This window comes from Aedes albopictus, chromosome 3 (assembly GCF_035046485.1).
Source record: "Aedes albopictus strain Foshan chromosome 3, AalbF5, whole genome shotgun sequence".
Lineage (NCBI taxonomy): Eukaryota > Metazoa > Arthropoda > Insecta > Diptera > Culicidae > Aedes > Aedes albopictus.
Genome location: NC_085138.1, coordinates 373,770,108 through 373,792,094, shown reverse-complemented (window position 1 = coordinate 373,792,094; position 21,987 = coordinate 373,770,108). Strand labels below are relative to the sequence as shown.

General features: G+C 44.9%; 3 protein-coding genes across 7 annotated transcripts in view; 1 reads left to right on the top strand and 2 right to left on the bottom strand.

Moving 5' to 3' along the window:
• Positions 1 to 1,664, bottom strand: part of LOC109409847 (CCR4-NOT transcription complex subunit 7) — a 47,373-nt gene extending 45,709 nt beyond the window's left edge. For all 3 annotated transcript variants that reach the window (XM_029875099.2, XM_062855617.1, XM_029875100.2), the window contains exons 1-2: positions 1,348 to 1,664; positions 1,191 to 1,271 (exon numbers count right to left, since the gene is read on the bottom strand). The gene's annotated coding sequence lies outside the window, so the exon portion shown is untranslated. The remainder of the gene's footprint in view (positions 1 to 1,190; positions 1,272 to 1,347) is intronic.
• The window catches only part of LOC109409852 (V-type proton ATPase subunit F), a 421,144-nt gene that overhangs the window by 363,036 nt on the left and 36,121 nt on the right, over positions 1 to 21,987 (bottom strand). The window lies entirely within an intron of this gene.
• The window catches only part of LOC109397131 (NADH dehydrogenase [ubiquinone] 1 alpha subcomplex subunit 9, mitochondrial), a 440,561-nt gene continuing 427,137 nt past the window's right edge, over positions 8,564 to 21,987 (top strand). For 2 of the 3 annotated variants that reach the window (XM_062855652.1, XM_062855650.1), the window contains exons 1-2: positions 8,564 to 8,750; positions 8,858 to 9,927. In XM_062855652.1, the coding sequence (XP_062711636.1) occupies positions 8,711 to 8,750; positions 8,858 to 9,927 (1,110 nt within the window). In that variant the 5' untranslated portion in view covers positions 8,564 to 8,710. The remainder of the gene's footprint in view (positions 8,751 to 8,857; positions 9,928 to 21,987) is intronic. The other variant, XM_019669470.3, reaches the window with a different exon arrangement.

Genomic DNA, 21,987 nt, shown 5'->3' with positions numbered 1-21,987 from the left:
GTAACTGGACACTGTCCGAGCAGGTATCACTTGAAAAATATTGGCCAGATTCAGAGTGATATCTGTCGTTTCTGTAATACGGAACGTGAAACCTCGGAACATCTGCTTTGCAGTTGTGGCGCTTTATACATGCGCAGGCAAAGATTTCGAAATAGTGGTTGCTTGCAACCCAGTGAGATCTGGTCTGCAGAACCTGGGAAGGTCTTGGGGTTTATTAATTCCATTGCACCTGACTGGGAGACGACGCGTCGTGGCAGAAGCTGATTACTTGACACATGGTAATTAGCTGGCTAGATGCGAATATCAAAACGGGACATGCCACAAAAGTTCAGCTTATTGGACGCAGTGGCTCAAATCCCCCAACAGGGGAGGGAAAAAAAGGGTAGAATGTGAGACCGGGTAGTCACCTTTGGTTGGTTATGCGATCCATGGATAGGGGTGTATTAAAATGATTAGATTGTGTGTTGATTACTCTGAAGGAGAAGCGGAACAACTCGCTTGGTTGCATAACATTTAGGCGTTATATTTGGAAGGAAGAAAAACGGCTTTTTCAACCCGTGTCTGTTCTAGCGATAGCTATGAACTTATGATAATGATCATGATCATAGAGTATCAAAGAGAGAAATTCGATAGAAAGTTACAAAGGAGTAAAGGGACGGGCCAGGGGTTCAGCCCAGGACCTTTTACATACGAATCAGAAGCGGTAGTCACTAGAACACCAGCCCGTCTTAAATACTCTGGTTGCATTCCTGGAATTATCGACAAATGGAAAATACCTAAAGGAATACCCAAACTATTCGGGAGCTCCACACAATAGCAGCCTTCGGAATTCTGCTAATTTCTCCTAATTTACACCAGGCATTTCTTCCATCACGTAGAAGATCAGGAAATATGGCAAATGTTCTTTCAGAGCTTCCGCCTAATACATCCTTGGCTACGGAGAATAATAGTTTAATAGTTTATTTAATCAGTTACGCGTACCTGTTACATTAAATGTTTAGGAAGCAGAATTTGTAAGGTGGGTATGGGTACAATAGGCTAAAAGTGGATAATTTAGACATTCCCCATCCAAATGATAGCCAATAAAGGTGGATCTGGTGAGCATCCCTAATCATCGCTCGTAGGAGTGGAAAGGAGGCGTCTGGGGCGGGAGGGGTCTGCGGAAAATTAATCAAAAATACGGAACTTACCCAATCGCGGAGACGTAGCGAGGGGCTGTAGAAGAACTTCGACACAGGCGCCAGTTGAGGTGCTTTCGCTGCTGCAGCGGCCTTGAATCGAAAATAATACCAATAGGTATATTGCCATCGATGGATTAATCAAGAATCAGCCAGCCGAAAAACTTACCGTACGCGGAACCCGCTCCACTCGTCGTCCTTCGCGTTAACACGCAGCACAGATTACGCCACAGAATGCTCCTGCCTGGGGTGTATTCCACTTCCTCCGGTTGCGTACCAGCAGCGCCACTCGGTGCAGTTCCGTCGAATGAAGCTGTCGCGAGTCGCTCGTTCGAAAAACAAATTTTCTTCGAAGCGTTTTTTCCTCTCCTCTGTTTCGTTCGGCCGATGGATGAGGGAAAAAAGTGAATCGCGTTCGTTTCCGCCTTCGACGTCTCGTTTGGGTCGTCTTCGGGATCAGACTGCGATGATGCGTGCGGTGGTGTTGCAAAAGTGTGCGTGCGGGAAAGCGCAGTCACGGAACTGTCATAATAAGATCAAGGTTACTCAAATCTCATAAGGTAGGACAGGATAAAAGAGCATCAACGAATCGATTTGTGGCAAAAAATCGATTACTTTTCACTTCGAGGTTTTTTCACAAAAAAGTTTTAAATCAGTGCATGTTAATCAAAATGCGTAATGTTTTAATAACATCCTTGTCATCTGCAAAACAGATAAATTGGCCGGATTGCGTCCAGCTCGGCCAATTACAGGCGAGTTACACCTTCCAGAGCGATGTTGAAGCGTAGGCAGGAAGGTGCATCACTTTGTCGCAGTTCTCGTCAAGATTTGAATAAACTGGATAGTTCACCCGAAGTCTTGGCGCAGTTTTGTACACCATTGTTGCTTTTATCAGTGCTTTTCCCAGAAAAGCCATTTTGGTGCATGATTTTCCGTAGCTGTGTGCGGTTGTTACTGTCGTATGCCGCCTTGAAATCGATGAACAGATGATGCGTTGGCCGTTGGGTTCTGGTATGTATTGCGGATTATTTGAAAAATTTCCACTCTGCGGTAGCCGCTGAGTTCTACCGCAGCTGTCAAAGTCCTACCGCAGCTATGAAAATGATCGTATCATTGAAAAGTTTGGTCAAATCAAAGCATGCTTGCAAAGTAAAATGTTCTGAAAAGTAACAACAAACAATGATCATCGGCGTCGTATCCAAGGCTCGATCCAAGGTATTCTTGGACTGATTGATGATACATTGGTGAAAATCATCAGTCTGACAGCTGCGGTAACTTTTGAATCTTCCGTAAAGTGGAAAATTTTCTCTGAATTAGCAATATTCACGGCATTTCTTGATGATTTGCCGTAGGGCGAAAATCCTGGTCTATTGTCGACCGGCCATCAATGAAACCGACTTGACGTGACATGCCAAAAAAAAACCTGCCAATCGCAACCTAGCGATTTAATATGACCAAAAAGTGCAACCATATCACTGGGAAAAAAATCTTCATTCCTTCTATGTGTCCGGGACATGGATTTTTGCAATGGGGGTAAACAAATGATTTCCATTAGTGCGACTCATACTTTTGATGAGGCACCATACAGCAGCGACTCATACTATTTAGAGCACATACTATTCATGTGCTAATTTGCCTGCATAATCGGGTATTGGTTGCATATACTTTGGATGTGGTTTGGCACATGGATATTTGCCATTAAGTATGAGGCAATTTTCCTGAGTGTACTTGCATCTTGTCACTTTAATTCGCAGAAGAGAGAGTCAATGAAGAGAACTCTCTCATGTTACTTTCGCCCTTATTTAAACTCAATCTAGAAATAAGGTTTAAGCTTTCCCATTCTTTTTACTTGGCTGGTCACTTTTCACAGTTATTTTTCCTTACAAACACGTCGACTCAAAGTAGTGGAAGCATTAAGTAAACTCGTTGACTCGGTCTCGAGCCCTTATACTTTTCGAGATTTTAAATCTTCTATCTTCTGGGCTGCAAAACGGTGAGTCGATAAGGAGAGCGTCCAACATAGCTCTGGTCCTCACAAGTTCCTACCTCATGCTTCCACGGGTCAAACGATGACAAAGACCACCAGCTAAGAGTTGTGTGCTTAGCTGGTAGTGCAGCCTGGGCACTGTTGTCCTTCTGACTTCAGCTAGATTGAGGAGGTACGATCCGAGCGTCTGTTCACCAAGGAGGTGCGACTCAAACAGCGTCTGTTCTGGCATTCAGCGGCTGAGTATGAAATGCTGTATTGCGTCAGCTATACCTAAGAAGGCAGCCCCTTCAACGCAATGTAGGCAGCGCGGCCCCGGTAAGGTAGCCTGCTGAAAACCTTCAAACACCCAGAAAAGCAATAGTAGAGTAAACGGATTGATTCAACGGTAACAGATCCGGCAACGAATAAAGGACAACGATTGGAAAGTCGGATCTTGGAACGTGAGAACTTTGAATGAACCCGCACGTGTTGGGCTCCTGGCTCGTGAACTGCGGAATGTCGGCGTTAATGTGGCCGCTATCCAGGAGATACGCTGGCCCAAAACTGGAGAACGCGAATTCCGAGCGGTGGATCCCATCGCCAACACTTCATTCAAGTACCACATTTACTACAGCGGCGGCGATAAGGCAGAACGCGGAGTTGGCTTTATAGTGATCGGGAAGCAGATGAAGCGAGTTATTCGGTGGAAGCCGATAAGCGACCGAATCTGTGTGTTGAGGATGAAGGGCAAGTTCTTCAACTACAGCCTGATCAGCATCTATGCGCCAACGAACGACAAACCCGATGATATGAAGGATGAGTTCTATGAGAGCCTTGATAAGGCCTACGGAGAGTGCCCAAAACAAGATGTCAAAATAGTCATCGGAGATGCAAATGCGCAGATCGGCAGAGAAAGTTTCTTTCGGCCTGTCATTGGAACGGAAAGCCTTCATTCTGTTACCAACGATAATGGTCTGCGCCTTGTGACATTCGCTGCTGCTAGAGGGATGGCAATCAGCAGTACCTACTTCGCACGTAAGAATATCCGAAAACACACTTGGCGACACCCGAGTGGTGACACTTGCTCCCAGATAGACCACGTGCTGGTCGACGGGCGACATTTCTCGGACGTCATAGATGTGAGGTCCTACAGAGGCCCGAACATCGACTCGGATCATTATCTTGTAGCCGCTAAAATTCGGGTGCGATTATCCAGCGTCACGAGTTCAAGAAACAACAGGACGATGCGTTTCAATATCCAGCGCTTGTCAGCCGAAGGGGTTGCTGCACAGTACCATCAGAAGCTAGACGAGAGGATAGGAGAGACCAACGGATCTGGAGATGTCAACAGCTTGTGGGGAAGTATCCACGAAGCAGTGACAACAACAGCGCAAGAGGTGATTGGTACCGCTCAGCGACGCCAACGTAATGGTTGGTTTGACGAGGACTGCCAACGAGCGACGAACGAAAAGAATGCCGCCAGAAGTCGAATGCTAGTGGCCGGTACCCGGCAGAACAGAGAGCGGTACAGGGTTGCAAGAGCAGAAGAGAAACGAATCCACCGCAGGAAAAAACGGCAACACGAAGAGAGTGTTATTGCTGAAGCGCAGGAAAGTATGGACAGGAACGATATGCGGAGATTTTATGCAACTGTCAATGGCGCGCGGCACAAGACTGCGCCAGTGCCCGCCATGTGCAATGACCGGGAAGGAAATTTGCTGACAGACAAAACAATGGTGGCAGCCAGGTGGAAGGAGCACTTCGAAGATTTGTTGAATGGTAGCAGCGAAGGAGCACCCAGGAACAGGATTAACATAATGGATGACAGTCAAGCAGTGGAACCACCAACACTGGATGAGGTTAAAAAGGCCCTTAAGGAGCTGAAAAACAGCAAGGCTGCTGGGAAGGACGAGATCCCGGTCGAACTTCTTAAGCACGGAAGCGAGCAGCTACATCAATCAATCCATCAGATTATTATAAAGATTTGGGAGGATGAAGAATTGCCCACTAGTTGGTTGGATGGCCTCATATGCCCAATCTACAAGAAAGGGCACAGACTGGAGTGTGCCAATTACAGAGGGATTACCCTTTTAAATTCGGCGTATAAGATACTGTCGCGTGTCCTGTTCAACAGACTGCGACCTCTTGAGGAGTCCTTCGTCGGCGAATACCAGGCTGGTTTTCGTGAGGGCCGATCAACGACGGATCAAATGTTTACCCTGCGGATGATCCTAGATAAATTCCGGGAATATAACTTGCAGACTCACCATCTGTTCATTGATTTTAAAGCAGCGTACGATTCAGTGAAAAGAAATGAGCTTTGGCAGATAATGTCAGAACATGGTTTTCCGGCGAAACTAATTAGGCTGATACGCGCAACGCTGGATGGATCAAAATCAAGTATTCGGATCGCGGACGAAGTGTCTACGTCGTTTGTGACCTTGGATGGATTGAAGCAGGGGGATGCTCTTTCAAATTTATTGTTCAACATTGCACTCGAAGGAGCGATTAGGAGATCAGGCGTGCAGAGGAATGGCTCTATCATCACACGGTCGCACATGCTCCTCGGTTTTGCGGACGATATTGATCTCATCGGCATCGATCGTAGGGCAGTGGAGGAAGCTTATGCTCCTCTGAAGAGAGAGACAGCGAGGATAGGCTTGACGATTAACTCTACCAAGACGAAGTACATGATAGCGGGTAGAGACAGAAGCAGGCCTAGTGGTGTTAGTGCTGAGGTAGTGATTGATGGGGAAGTGTTTGAAGTTGTTGAAGAATTTGTTTATCTTGGAACACTTGTGACATGTGACAATGACGTTTCCCGTGAAGTGAAAAGGCGTATTGCAGCTGCGAATAGGGCCTTTTACGGATTGCGTAGCCAGCTTAGGTCCCGTAACTTGCAAACGCAAACAAAATTCGCTCTGTATAAGACGCTGATTCTTCCGGTTGCCCTCTACGGTCACGAAGCGTGGACGTTAAAGGAGGTAGACCGAAAAGCTTTTGGAGTTTTTGAGCACAAAGTGCTGCGGACAATTCTCGGTGGGAAACAAGAAAATGGAGTGTGGCGCAGACGCATGAATCACGAGTTGTATTTACCAAGTGTACGAAGATGCGAATATTGTGAAACGTATAAGATACGGCAGACTTCAGTGGGCTGGACACGTAGTGCGAATGTCGGAAGAAAGAATAGCGAAAACAATATTCAGCAGAGAACCCGGTAGAGGTAGGCGACTTCGTGGGCGGCCGCGAACTCGCTGGCTGCACGCGGTTGAAGAAGATCTACGATCCCTACACGTTCGGGGAAACTGGAGGAACATCGCCCAAGACCGACGAAGATGGTGCTCTACTATCCACTTATCCGCGAGCGGTAATGGCGGCGGCGGGCATGTCCAACCGGTTCGGATTTTGACGTTTCTTGGGGGAAAGTCAAAACAGTTTCATACTCCTCCTCACCCCTCTGCCCTCCGTTTGATGGCGCCAACCGATTGCGATCCCCACGAAACGTCAAAATTCGAATCGGTTATTTGTGCCCGCCGCCGCCATTACCGCTCGCGGATAAGTGGATACGCTCGGCATTGGAGTAAAGTTACTTTGTAGCCAACAAGGTATCAAGGTAGGTATCTTCTATATACAGTAGATGTTCGATAACTGCAACATGTTTACGTTTCACTTAGCGAACGAAAATCCGATAACTGCAACGCCTGACAGTATCAATAAACCATCAACTGACGTAAAATGAAGGCGAACTTCATCCGACTGTTCATTTGGGCTAACATGGCGCACCATTTTGACGGATAGCGGTGCGATAACTGCAAATTTGTTGCACTTACCGGACTTGCAGTTGAAATGCATTGCAGTTAAACCCTAGGTTAAACCGTTTGCACCGATCGAACGTCTACTGTATATAAAAATGAGTTCGGAGTTTCTTTGAGGCAACAAAACTCACGAACGGGTGAACCGATCAGCATGACTCTTGCATGGTTCAATTCGTATTCATGGCGTTTGTGTTTATAAGTAGTAAAAGTTGTGAAAATCATCTAAAAAGTAAGAAAATGGACTACCCGCTCGGCGCACACCCACAGTTGATCAGCAGGAGTAAATCAATTTAATTTTGTATGGCGAAATGCATCTAAACTCGAATTACTTGAAATAGAAAGATTTTCCCGAAAAAATATTTGGTAGCATTAATAGTGGTCACCATTGTGCACAACCACTACCAAATATTTTTTCGAATAATGTGTTCCACTTCGAGAAATTTGCCTTTAGATTGTATTCGCCATACAATATTTTTGCGATTTACTTTTAGCGATTTTTCGCGCATAGAAGCTAGCGCCACATTGGTCGATGCGGAGAGTAGGAAAACAGCCGATGCAGGTAATTAATTGATAAAAACTTGATTTTTTTATGAACTGGGAAGAAAATCGACACGATCGCAATAAAACCGATCTAGAGTGCCGTGTTGGAATGAACCAAACAGTTGTCAAACCACAAAGTTTGCCGGGACAGCTAGTAGAATATAAATCTGTATAAATATACCGCATTTAGTTCACTACTGGACTGCGAACTGCGACATTATAAGTGCGAAAACGTAAATAAAAGTGCGCGATTGAATCAAATCAGGTTGATGTCTTCGGCGCACTATTTCTTCAATCTATGGAGAACAAGTGCTCTGAAGACACCAAGTTGATTGGATGCAATCGCGCACTTTTATTAGCGTTTTCGCACTCGTGAAAACTAGTGCGATAGTCCAGTGGTGAACTAAATGCGCTATATAATTCAACAAGAAAACTTCCAAACTCGCTTTATTGAATTTAGCACTGTTGTTGATTATCGATTCCGGATATTATTCTCAATTTAGTTGAAAATCGGAGTTTTCGACTAGCGAAGTTGGATTTTTCTCGAAATCCAAGCGTCGGACCTAACTTCGGAAGTGATGCGCTGTATAGTAAACCTGGTCCGCTATACAGCGCACCACTTCCGAAGTTAGGTCCGACGCACGGATTTGGAGAAAAATCCAACTTCGCTAGTCGAAAATTCCGGGATACAACTGCACGGACAATATTCTCAATTTAGTTGAAAATCGGAGTTTTCGACTAGCGAAGTTGGATTTTTCTCGAAATCCAAGCGTCGGACCTAACTTCGGAAGTGATGCGCTGTATAGTAAACCTGGTCCGCTATACAGCGCACCACTTCCGAAGTTAGGTCCGACGCACGGATTTGGAGAAAAATCCAACTTCGCTAGTCGAAAATTCCGGGATACAACTGCACGGACAATATCGATTCGATGTGCTCCGGTCGGACTATTTTGTCGAGATCCCATTTGCGCGTGTTCCCTTTTATGGCATCGGTGAAAAGTGAGAAACTCGAACTCACGAGCTTCTGTCATCTTTCGGGCGATCGATGAGCCGAGCGAGCGATTTGTCGTCGCGCACTGTCTGTCACCACATCGCGAACCAGCAGCAGCGCAAGCAGCAGACGACCAGAAATTTTCTTCTAAATCGTGAAAAAGTATTGCTAAAAACGCAAACTTCCGTCACCTGAGTGTAGTCGCGGGACGGCCACAATGGCTTCGCTAATTCTGGTAAACGGTGCCCAGCTGGCCAGTAAGTATTCGGATGTTGGGAACCGTTCGAGAATCCGGGAGGACTTTGTTTTTTGTTATGTAATTTGTTTAGGGTTAATCGGCTAATGGTTATATTTTTGCTTCCAGAGCAGCAAACCGGGGCCCTGGGGATCATCTGCCTGAAGGCTAACTACAGCTCGGATGCCCCCCGTAAGCTCCGGACTACGAATCCTGCCGAGATGAAGCGCGGCACCGGTGGTCGGTCGAGTTTCAACGGTGTTGTGGCTACTGTTTTCGGAGCCACCGGATTCTTGGGTCGCTACGTGTGCAACAAGCTGGGAAAGACGGGCTCTCAGCTGATTATTCCCTATCGGGCTGATCACTACGAGGCCTTGCGGCTGAAACTGGTCGGGGATCTGGGCCAGGTCCTGTTTACTCCTTATCATCTGTGCGACGAGGAGTCCATCTACAAGGCTGTGAAGCATTCGAACGTCGTTATCAATATGGTTGGTCGCGACTGGGAAACGAAGAACTTCACTTTCGATGATGTTCACGTCCAGGGTGCGAGGAGATTGGCCCGTATCTCCAAGCAGGCTGGAGTAGAGAAGTTCATCCATCTGTCGAGCTTGAACTGTACTCCGAACCCGACGCCGATCCTGACCAAGGAGGGCAGCAAGTTCCTCAAGAGCAAGTACTACGGCGAGTTGGCGGTCCGCGAGGAATTCCCCGAGGCCGTCATCTTCCGTCCGGCGGACGTCTACGGACAAGAAGATCGCTTCCTGCGCTACTACGCCCATCTGTGGCGCCGTCAGTTCCGTGGAATGCCACTGTGGTACAAGGGCGAGAGGACCGTCAAGCAGCCGGTTCACTGTTCGGACGTAGCTCAGGGTATCGTCAACGCCATCAAGGATTCCGACAGCCAGGGTCAAGTGTACCAGGCAGTGGGCCCACGTCGCTACAAGTTGTCTGAGTTGGTCGACTGGTTCCACAGGGAGATGCGCAAGGATGCCGACTGGTGGGGCTACTGGCGCTACGATCTGCGCTTCGATCCGACGTTCATGATTAAGGTGAAGCTGACCGAGTTCGTCAGTCCGTCGTTCCCGGTGGGGGATTTGCACACGGAGCGCGTCGAGCGGGAGTACGTGACCGACGATGTGAAGAAGGGTGTTCCCACGCTGGAGGATTTGGGTGTCAACCTGACGCTGATGGAGGATCAGGTGAGTTTTTCGAAGTGGTGGGATTTGGGTAGTTGTTTTAAATTTAGGGGAACGGACTTGATTGCGGTGTTCTGGCGATAATGTGCCTACATTTACCGTACTCCAGCAGCCACCTAGAAGGGCCACATCGATCCCGCCTTTGTCTGGCTACGCTACCTCGAGATTTATGATTTGTTTGACTACGGGAGGTTTTAAACGCAGTTCGACCATCACCATGCAGGTAGTGCTTGGAATCAATGTTACCGCCACGATAGGTCCTAACATGGATAATGTTGGAGAAGTGCCGTCCATCGATCGGAACGTGGTCGGTTTGAGAATCCGTCTGCTGTGACGATATCCATTTGTATCGACAAGGGATGTTGTGTTGGGAAAAGGTCTACAAATGGCCATGTTCCTGTGAGCGGAGAAATCGATGAGAAGTAGGACGTAGGTGCTGAACTTTCCAATCCTCGGTCTAAATTCCTCCTTTGGCCTACTTGAGCGTTTAGATATGCTATGAAGATTTTGACATCCTTACCAGTTGCTTCCGGAATGAAGACTGGTACGGTACACGTTGCTTACGATCGCCTATCAATCAATCACGCGCCTCTGCGAGCTGTTCCCAACTTGCCTTTGGTTTGTTGCCGCAGCTCTTATAGATGGTATGCCCAAGTAACAGACCTAGCTGATTAACAGTTTCTTAAGCTATAGTTTGCTTATGAGTAGTTTGTTCCATTCTTGTACAACCGATTTTTTCTTGCATTGGTCGTTTTTGGCTATATCTTGAACCAATTCACATGAAAATTTGTACAGAGGTAGACACGGTTAGTACAAAAAATCAAGTCAATAGGTTCAAAATTGACAGAGTTAGAGCAAAAATTCGAGGTAGGTACAATATAAATGTTTATGGATGGTTACCTCTAAACATTCGCACCAAGCATCCTGTCCAGCAGTGCTACGATGTCGTACTCGCAAGCCTTCGATAGATCTTGATGGTTCGCCCGACGAAGTTGAAAGATAGGCATTCGATGTATCGGTCCATGACGATGTAGACAACGATTCTGTCGGAATTAGTAGGAGCCATGCGTTCAGTCCGGCGCATTATCAATCATAGTAGTCTTAGGTTTTTTATGTTAATAACATTTTCACTTCTCTAACAACCGTCAAACAGAGTAGTTTGCTTTACGGCTACATCTAAAGGGTTGTGAGCCTAGCTAGAAAAACTTCAAGATTTTTTCAAAAGAAGAGTATAGATCTCCACCGAAAATGGATCATTGCAGGCAACTTTTTCGCTACTCACCGCATCAAAACAAAAGCGCCACCGTATATGCACTGTAACACAGTGACAGCAGTCGAGTTACGTCAAACACACAAGGCTACGGTGGCGCTATCTGTTCTTTTCATAGCGGCCGTTTTAGCTATTTTAGTGATCCATTGATCAGCGGATCGCCAAGCAGTTCCCCAAGGTCAGCAGCAGCAAGCCCCATATCAAGCCCAAAAAGTCGGATCGACGGCGGACAGTACCGCTTTCGTTGGACGGAAACTGTTCCCCCTAAGGCAGAGAAACGGCGTAACCGAGGAAAAGTCAGCTGAACAGCCGAAGGGACAGAAGTGCAAGCGATGCAGTAAGTACGGGCACATTGCCAGGGAGCGTCGAATGAAGAAAGGATCGGCCTTCTGTACAGTTGTGGCTGGCTACGGATGGTGGTGTGACCGGCGACAGCTGGATTTTTGATTCGGGCGCTTCTGATCATTTCACGAAGAATCGGGACCTACTGATCGATGACCGGATGGCTAGCGGTGTGGTCATGGCGGCCGACAAAGGAGCGATGAACATCGTAGCTACCGGTTCCGCGCGTTTGAAGCCGAAGTGTTGGCCTGAAAATCCCATCGCTGTCAACGAAGTGAAGTTCACCAATCAAGGCGTGACGGTAACAGACCCGGAAGGAGAGATAATCGCGACCGGAAGCCACGACGTGAAGAACTGATTGTTCGTGTTCCAGGGGCACAAAGACCGCAGAGCGCTGTCACTCACGTCCACACCCGAAAATCTGGATATCTGGCATAGGCGGATGGGCATTGGTGGATGGGCCTCAACGTGTACAGTCTCAGCAAATGGCACACGTTCGGTATAGTACTAGATTTGTAGTAATTATTGGGCTTAAGGTTACAGTGAAATGAAATGCCGAGTTTATTTAATGAACGAACGAAACTAAACTTTATTAAAATGCGTCTTTACACAGCGAGTTCACATTTACTTTTGACAAAATGGCGCTCCATGCGCAATGATGCTGCTGTCACTAAAGACCCTCGAGAAAGAGGATGCAGTATAAAGAGGCCACCTAAAAAGAGGTGTAGCGTGGCATGCTCGTTGTATATATCAACACTCCTCCTCAACGAACATTGCCAGCCTACGATGACATTCCCATCATGCGTGCTAATTTCTGCAGCTTGGTCGAACCCACCGGTTTAGTGAGTACATCAGCCACCATATCCTCCGTTGGGCAATACTGCAGCTTCATACTTCCGTCCTCACACAATTGCTTCACGAAATGCTGCTTCACTTCGATATGCTTGGAGCAACGGCTCTTCCGATCCGACTTGACAAATTGGATTCCGATTTGACGGCCACGTTTGCCTTCGCGCGATCGGACTTCTCCTTCTCACGCATGTCCTGGGCAAACTTTTTGCAATCACGCCGAATATGACCCGTCTTCTTGCAGTAATGGCACAAACGTTCCCTTTTCACTTTCGGTTTGTCTGCACTTTTCCACTCAACGGAACTGACCAACGCTTTATTGTCCCCGCGACACTCACTTTCGACGCGACGTCGACCCTCATCAAGCAGCTTACCTTTAACAAAGTCCACTGTAAGATCTGCATCCGGGCGACTTTCAAGTGCAACAATTAACCCATCGTACGACCGCGGCAGACTCGACAACATTAACGCGACGAACCAGTTGTCTTTCACTTCTTCGCCGAGTGCAGTCAGGCGAAGCCGCAATGCCGTCATCTGCTTCAGATGCTCGGCCATGCTGCCATCCTCTGCCATACGCATGGTAATCAGCTGACGCACCACGTGAATGATGCTTGAGAGAGATGAGCGCTCGTGGTAGTCCTTCAGCGCATCCCACATCTCTTTCGCCGTCTCCTTCGTCATGACATGAATCAGCTGCGTGTCCTCCAATGCCAGACCAATTAACGCCTGCGCCTTCTCGTCGTCCGAGATCCAGGCCGCATCCGCGGTTGTCGATTTCGGATCGGTGACCACTTTCAGCAGCTTCTCCTTCGTCAGAAGCAAACGCATTTTGAACTTCCACACCGCGTAATTCCCGTCGTTTAACTTTTCGACCGTCGCTTTTGTGTCCGCCATCTTGTTTTCCACAAGCACTCCCGACGACACTCGACACGAAACAAAACGATTTTTACCGGTGCTTCCGCGCTACAAATGTCCACAAAACTCACGCACTTCCAGCGCTAACTGGGCCCATAACCTATTGGGCTCAAGGTTACAGTGAAATGAAATGCCGAGTTTATTGAAATAACGAAAGAAACTAAACTTTATTAAAATGCGTCTTTACACAGCGAGTTCACTTTTACTTCTGATAAAATGGCGCTCCATGCGCAATGATGCTGCTGTCACTAAAGACCCTCGAGAAAGAGGATGCAGCATAAAGAGGCCACCTAAAAAGAGGTGTAGCGTGGCATGCTCGTTGTATATATCAACAGTAATGAGCTGAATTTGTGTATGGTGAGAAGCCAATTCTACGGTTCTACAATGAAATGGTACAAAAAACGTGGGTATTATGATTCCTTGCCTGAATTGGATGCTGTATGAGCAAAACTTTGGAGAACTATGTTTTTTATGTTGTAAGAAGTGAAGAAAACAACAACACTGTTGCTCCAATGTTTGGCTCAAACAGCATCAATAGGACAGATCTTTGAAGTACTAGATTTGTAGTAATGAGCTGAATTTTAGTATGGTGAGAAGGTCAATTCTCCGTTTCTGCAATGAAATGGTGCAAAAAGCGTGGGTATTATGATTCCTTGCCTAATTTTATGTTGTTTGAGCAAAACTTTGGGCAACAGTGTTGTTATTTTCTCCTTTTCTTGCAACATACACAACATAGTTATCCAAAGTTTTGCTCAAACAGCATCAAATTAGGCAAGGAATCATAATACCCACGCCTTTTGCACCATTTCATTGCAGAAACAGAGAATTGACCTTCTCACCATACTAAAATTCAGCTCATTACTACAATTCTAGTACTACACCGAACGTGCCCCATTTAGACCAGGAATCATAATACCCACGCTTTTTGTACCATTTTATTGCAGAACCGGAGAATTGACCTTCTCACCATACACAAATTTAGTTCATTACTACAAATCTAGTACTTCACCGATCTGTCCTATAGGAGGCAATCAATGAAGTACTAGATTGAAAGTAGTGAGTTGAATTTTAGTATGGAGAGATGATCAATTCTCCATTTCTGAAATGAAATGGAGCAAACAGCGTGGGTTATATGATTTCATGTCCAATTTTATGCTGTTTGAGCAAAAGTTTGGGTAACTGTGTTGTTGAAGTTGCAAGAAATAAAAAATACAATATCACAGTTACACAAACTTTTGCTCAAATAGCATCAATTTAGTCAAGAAATCATAACCCACGCTGTTTGCTGCATTTCATTGCAGAAATGAAGAATAGGACACGATCGGTGTAGTACTAGATTTGTAGTAATGAGCTGAATTTTAGTATGGTGAGAAGGTCAATTCTCCGTTTCTGCAATGAAATGGTGCAAAAAGCGTGGGTATTATGATTCCTTGCCTAATTTGATGCTATTTGAGCAAAACTTTGGATAACTATGTTGTTTATGTTTCAAGAAATGGAGAAAACAACAACACTGTTGCCCAAAGTTTTGCTCAAACAGCATCAAATTAGGCAAGGAATCATAATACCCACGCTTTTTGCACCATTTCATTGCAGAAACGGAGAATTGACCTTCTCACCATACTAAAATTCAGCTCATTACTACAAATCTAGTACTTCACTAATATGTCCTATTGATCATCTCACCATACTAAAATCCAGCTCACTACTTTCAATCTAGTACTTCACTGATTGCCTCCTATTGAAGAATGGCCTGGTCTCCGGGGTGCACTTCAAGGAATCGTCTAGTTTTTCCCAAGACGTGTCGGCGAGCGAACGAGGTCCTGGAACTATACCACACGGACGTATGTGGCCCCATGGAGGAAGCGTCACTAGGTGGAAGCAGATGTTACGTGTCATTCACCGACGACAAGACGAGGAGAGTGTCCATCTACTTTCTCGAGCAGAAGTTCGAAACCGAGCTGTTGAACGCATTCAACCAGTTCCACAGCCTCACGGAGAGGCAAACGGGGCGCAAGCTGAAAACCATTCGCACCGACAACGGTAAGGAATTTATTAACAAATCGTTACAGAAGCGCTTGAGAGAGCTCGGCGGAGAAGGCAGCAATCGTTCCCCTAACAAAGGGCATAATTTGCCACCGGAAGAAGCATGGAGCGGCGCAAACCAGATTTGTCACACGTGAGGATTTTCGGTACGAAGGCAATGGCCCATGTTCCGAAGCAGACTCGGAAGAAGTGGTACGCCAAGTCGGAAAAAGCAATCCTGGTCGGTTTCGAGGAGAACACCAAGGTATACCGACTGTATGATCCCGCGAAGAGGACCATTTTTGAAAGCCGTGATGTCCTTTTCATCTCTGAAGTATCCGAGCAAGCCGAGAAACCGCTGCAATTGACCAGCCACAAGCAGCAAGAAGTGAAGACCTACGTAAGCCTGGAGCACAGAGAACAGACATCCAGGCTAGAACAAATTTCATTCAGAAAGTTGTGTAAGGATTTGAATCTTCACTTGAGTAAGGTTGCAAACCAATATACGATGACAACACTAACGCCGCCAAACACCATATTGCCACAGTCAGTGGTGAATTGAAACATTTCAAGTGGTGAATTAAATTAGTATGGAAAATTAACCGATTGCAGCGCCACGCTATTGCCACTTGTGTTGCCGATTTCAAATGGCCGTTAAATTCCTTACACAGTTTCGGGACTGGACTTGGATGTCTGTTCTCTGTGCCTGGAGTACGATCCGGAGGTTGCTGATGCTGAAGAGCGACCGTACCCGGATGAAGAAGTTCCTGTCCAAGAAGTCGTCGATGATGAAGAAGTCGATTCCGAAGTATCTGAATGCCGAACTGGAGGAAACGATTTACATGCGGCAGTCGGAGCTGCCGATGACGACCGCACCGTGTGTCGTTTAAGGAGGATCCTGTATGGATTGAAGCAGTCCGCAAGTTCTGCGCTACCTTCTTGTCCGCCACCAGCGACCACAAGCTGCAACTAGGTTCCAGTGCGGACGGACTACAGATGTTCGTTGATGCTGACTGGGCAGGAAACTACCGCGATCGGAAATCAAACTCCGGTCACCTGCTGTTATTTGGCGGCGGCGTCGTTGCGTGGGGATCCCGAAAGCAAAATTGCACTGTGGCACTGAGTTCCACCGAAGCGAAATTCGATGCCCTATCCGAGGGATGGCAAGAGCTTTGCTGGACCAGAAGATTGCTTGAGGAGATCGGACAAGCTCAGCGTCCAACAATAGTGCTCGAAGACAACCAAAGCTGTACCAAGCTGGTGGAGAGCGACAAAACCGAGCGGCGCAGCAAGCTTATCAAAACCAAGTATGGTATGTGGGGGCAAGATGGGTCAGGGGGCAAGATGGGTCAGTACCGTTTTCAACCGTACTATATATTTTTTGAATCTTTCAATAATTATCCCAGATGAACGAAGTGGATACACAAAAAAGTGATATATTGTTTTAAAAATTCTTTACGTTCCTTGCACAGAAAAAAATAAAATATTTTTTCGTTATACTCCTTATGCTATACATTCCTTATAACTACGTGTATTGTGTAGACGGGGCAAGATGGGTCACCCTAATTTTTCGGTATGTTTGCATAGTTTTTGAAAATGTTTTATTCTTCATTGAAAGGCTATTCTGTGACCTACATTATCGAAGCAATTAGAGCACTGAGAGTTTGTGAAACTATTTTTGAAATTTTCCTACAAAAAAATATAAGTTTTCAAAGTCCGTTCATGGCTATCTGAACAAAAATCTTCTAGTTCTGAGAATAATCTACCGATATGTTTCAACACTTTTTTCATGTAATCTGTACGTCTGTGAAGCTTAGATGTATAGAGAAAAAATAGAAGATATAGTATTTTTTGTTGGAGAAAAATCGAGTTTTCTGATAGCTGACCCATCTTGCCCCCGTAAAAATGAGGTGGGGCAAGATGGGTCATGTTTTGAAAATTGCTTGTCAAGAAGCAGGTTTCAAACTTTATGACCTTTCTATACTTTTATATCATAGCTGACTAGTGTATCTGAGAGTCGTGGTAGAATACAGAGAAATGCGATTTATATTCAGACAGTTATAGGGGTCCATTTCTTAGGTGACCCATCCTGCCCCCACTTACCATACTTCTTTGTTCGTGATCTGCAAGAGAGGAAAATCATCAGTCTACGCTATTGTCCGACGGAATCGATGCTTGCATATATGCTGACGAAACCTCTTCAGCGAGTTCGAGTAGTCAGCTATTGAATTACATCACCGTCGATTCGGTCAAGATTCTTTCTACTATTCACATTGACTCTCGAGCGATCGCGCTGTAGTATTTTGTACAACACGTTGAAAAAATCTCGCTTTTTGTACTCAGCATTAGCGTTATGCTGCCGGTGGTGGCCAACCGCGCGTGTTACGAAAGGTTAAGAATAAGTGCTGAGGATTGAGAGTCGGAAAAGAAAGGATGACCTGGGTCTTTACTGCGTAGATCTTTCAATTTATCTTATAATCAGAAAAGGTTAAAAATGAATAACGCTAGAATACTTCGCTTTGGCACTCCGACGAGGATTGGTTGCGGCTCAAAGAATATTTCGCTACACAAACTCTGAATGTCCACATAGCACATAGCAATGTTAACCATTCGAAGTTTCTTAAATAAGTATGTATGTGCAACGCAATCCTTCCTGTACAAGATACAATCGGAGGTTTCATGAACGTGCTGCTTGTTATAGATCATAAATGCTTTTCTTTAAACGACACACCTTATTCGTTATTCTCTTGTTTTTTTTTATCCGCGAACCCTGGACGCTGCTTCATAAAAATCTCCTTATGGTTACCGTGGAGAAACGCTGTCTTAACGTGCTATGAACTCCGTAATCTTTCTTGTCGCATCTCGTTTGACCTTGTAAAACCATTGGCAACCAATTGTGCTCCTTCCAGCGGGTAAAATCACTAGATCCCATTGTTTTCTTTCATTCCGTCTAGCTCTCCCACATCATCGCGTTCTGTCACTTGATTTTATTTGTTCAATCCCTCTTCGAGATTCCTTGGTTCTCATTCTTCCGCAAAAGTTTGGGTAACTGTGTTGTTGAAGTTGCAAGAAATAAATAATACAACAATTAAGTTACCTAAACTTTTGCTCAAACAGCATCAAATTAGTCAAGAAACCATAATACCCACGCTATTTGCACCGTTTCATTGCAGTAATGGAGAATTGATCATCTCACCATACAAAAATCCAGCTCACTACTTTCAATCCAGTACTTCACTGATTGCGCCCTATTCACCTTCTCACCATACAAAAAATCAGCTCCTTACAACTCTAGTACTACACCGTTGTACAAAGCATAAAGCCTGGTTCGTTATATAAAATCAACAGTCCTGATTAAGGAGAAACTTCAGAGAATACAGGCTGCCAAAATGGCCGACTTGGTCCCCTACTCACGTTTTCAAGAGCACCAATCTTGAAAATTCGTTAACAAATGCTCTCGATTTGGAAAATCTGCTTCTTTTTGCAAGTGAGCAAAGCCAGGATAAACAAGTGCGACTTGATTTGATGCTTTGTTCGTCAAATTTGTGTCTCTAAAGTTTGTATGCAAAATTGCAATGGGATTTCTTGATGTTTCACCTTAACGTTAACGAGAAAGGAAGAAAGAAAAAAATATCTTTGCAAAAGAAATATTATCATTGTTAGGAAGATTAATCAGCCACGGGCTGAAAATCTTCTATATATATATATCTATCTATATATATCTATCTATCTATATATATAAAAATGAATTTCCGTCTGTCTGTCTGTCTGTCTGTCTGTCTGTCTGTCTGTCTGTCTGTCTGTCTGTCTGTCTGTCTGTCTGTCTGACCGCTATGCATTCGGAAACTACTGAACCGATCGGTGTGAAATTTTGTATGTGGGTACATTTGGGGCCGGGGAAGGTTCTTAGCATAGTGTGAGAACTCTCCCCCCACTGGAAAGGGGGGCTCCCATACAAATGAAACAAAAATGTGCTGAGAGAAAAGCTTAACAGTCAAAAGCAACATAACCAATCTAGAGTGCGGTGCTCCACTGACCTCAAAAATGACACATTTGCATTGCTGATAGAAGGGCGGTATAGGCCGCATCAACAGAGCTTTGCGGCTTTGTCACAGTGATGACCGGCTCCCGGGAATGGATCGGCAGCATTGAAACGAATCGGTCAATAGTACAGTGCCGGCTGGGTAATTAAATTTGTTTTAATTTGTTAAATTATGTCCCAAAATATATGGTTTTATACAGGTACACACCGCTGCTGATTGTTGGTGGGGGGTTCCTTGGCCGACACAGCGACTCCAGACGAGCTGTGCGATCGGAAATCTCACCGGATGGCAAAGCGAGCGGGGCCGACACTCAGCCGACGGGACGGACCAGCGGGCGTTGTGGGGGAAGGGCGGGGGGGGGGGGGGGGGGTTGGGTTGGAGGTGTTGGCATATGCTGTTGAACGCAATCGGCCAGTCGTGGGCTAACCACACCTTTTGGACGGCCAAAAGAATGGAAAGCTCCCTTATGTTTAGGGCCTTCGACCCGAGCTATTAATCCTCCTATGAGGACTCACGGTATTTTACGGTTAGGCGGTTCCCGGTTCCGCGGGCCGAGCCATGTGCTGGACGGAGACCTATTAAAAGATCCAAACAAAGAGGTCCTAATGGACGGTTCATTTTAAAAACTGTTTCCAGTAATAGTGTAGGGTATTCAAATTTACCTGAGCAGTACTCTTCCTCTTTACCACTGCACTATTAACCCTTTATAAGACCGACAAAATTAAACGAGGTGTCCACGCAGACTATTATGGAAATGATTATATGCAAGATTATATGTAAAAAAACATTTTTGTTTTGTTGCCACTGCCCATTTAGCCCAAAAACACTGGTGGAAATATAGTTTCCACTGCCCGTTTAGGCCACCGGCGTTGGTGGCAATATTCTTGCCACTGCCCGTTTGATGTACTTTTCTGCTTAAGACTGCGAAAAACAGCCTGAAATAAGATTTCGAAGTGGAAAAAGGCTAAACCGATAATATACACTGCGTAATTTAGCTCATATAAACCAGTAATTTGATTTTTTCTTAAAATATTTACAAAATCATCGGTTTTACAGTAAGTTTGAGCTAATTTTTTCAAGCAGTAAAATTTGATCGTTTTTCAGTCAACAAACAGCTCACAAATTGTGATTTAAACTTAGTTCAGAATCAAACACAAACCCACGTAGTAAACCCCGTATGAGTGAACCGAAAGAGAATTACGATATTAGTTGTTATCAAGAAAAAAAAGTTGGTGGCAATATGGTAGGCTGACCAGATTTGTCCCGTTTAAATACGGGACACATTTTGGAAATTCAACAAAAAGGAAATCAATGTCCAAAGTCAGAACTGCATGTTGTTAATAATGCTATTTGAGCTGGAAAGAATGAATAATTAAGTCAAAAACGTAAGCTATGCTCCAGCGACAAGTGTTTGAAAATTTTGCTGTCCCGTTAAATACGGGACGGATGGTCAGCCTACAATATGGTTAACAACGCCTTATAAAGTGTTAAAAACCACAGTGCACTGACACCTGTTAACAATAGGTGCTAAAATTCTAATTTTTTTTAAGAGTTAATAATAATTAAATTATATTCTAATTAATTGCCGCTCATTTCTACAGCAATGTTACATATTTTTAGCGACAACACAGTTACAGCTGTACTTGACCCTTACACTTCTGTTATATTTTCCTTCTGATTTACACAAGAAACGTGATGGGTTCGACACTCAACATGAAATTCAAAACAAAAACCAACAATGTGTAACCCAACAGTTACCGAGAGGAATGACATATCCTTTTCTAACCGGAAAATCCGCATTTGTCCGTTCCTAACCGTCGCAAACCGCTGTTAACTGAGCGGCATAGCAGTTAGAGGCGGTTAACGACGGTTAGCAACGAGTAAATGCGGATTTCTTCAGTTAGCAAAGAAAGTGTCATTCCTCCAGATGTTTACAAAACAAAGGGAACTTAATTTGGTTTTTGAAGGCTGGAAACGTCAATAATATTGAGAGTTCCCTTCCATCTATGAAAACGGAAAGGACCATTAGGCCGTACGTCATGCAACCGAATGAACAATATCCCGAATGGACATTAGGCAGCATGGTCATTTAATCAAAATGCCATCAGCCACAATGATCATCATTCCGGCATTGTCACACAGATACTTCCCGATATTTATGCTTCTCACACCATCTGAAATTTTTCCTTCTTTTAATAATATGCTGTTCTTTCAAGTCACACTGCTAAATTCTTGATCGGAGATTTTTTCTTCATTTAAAAATAAGTAATTCTTTCGCATTACACTCCAGGTTATTCTAAAAAGATAAGACCGACATAAGATAAAATTTAATCAGACAACTAAACACAAACTGTGTTTACCAGGTAATAAGCATGTACAGATAAAAGTTTAAACTTCTTCTTAGTCAAAAATGTGTAGGTTTGTGAAGACCAGAAATGTTTCTAAGGTGGTAAGTAATGCTAAAGGCTCTCATAAAGTAAAATCATGACTCACTACTTAAAAGTTAATCAAGCAAGTAATAAAAAAATTGGCATGTGAAGGGTTTTGAAGGCAAGGAATGTTTCAAAAGTTGACCCCTCCTTCATCTGGGAGCAACACCCCAACATCCTAATGAAACAGAAT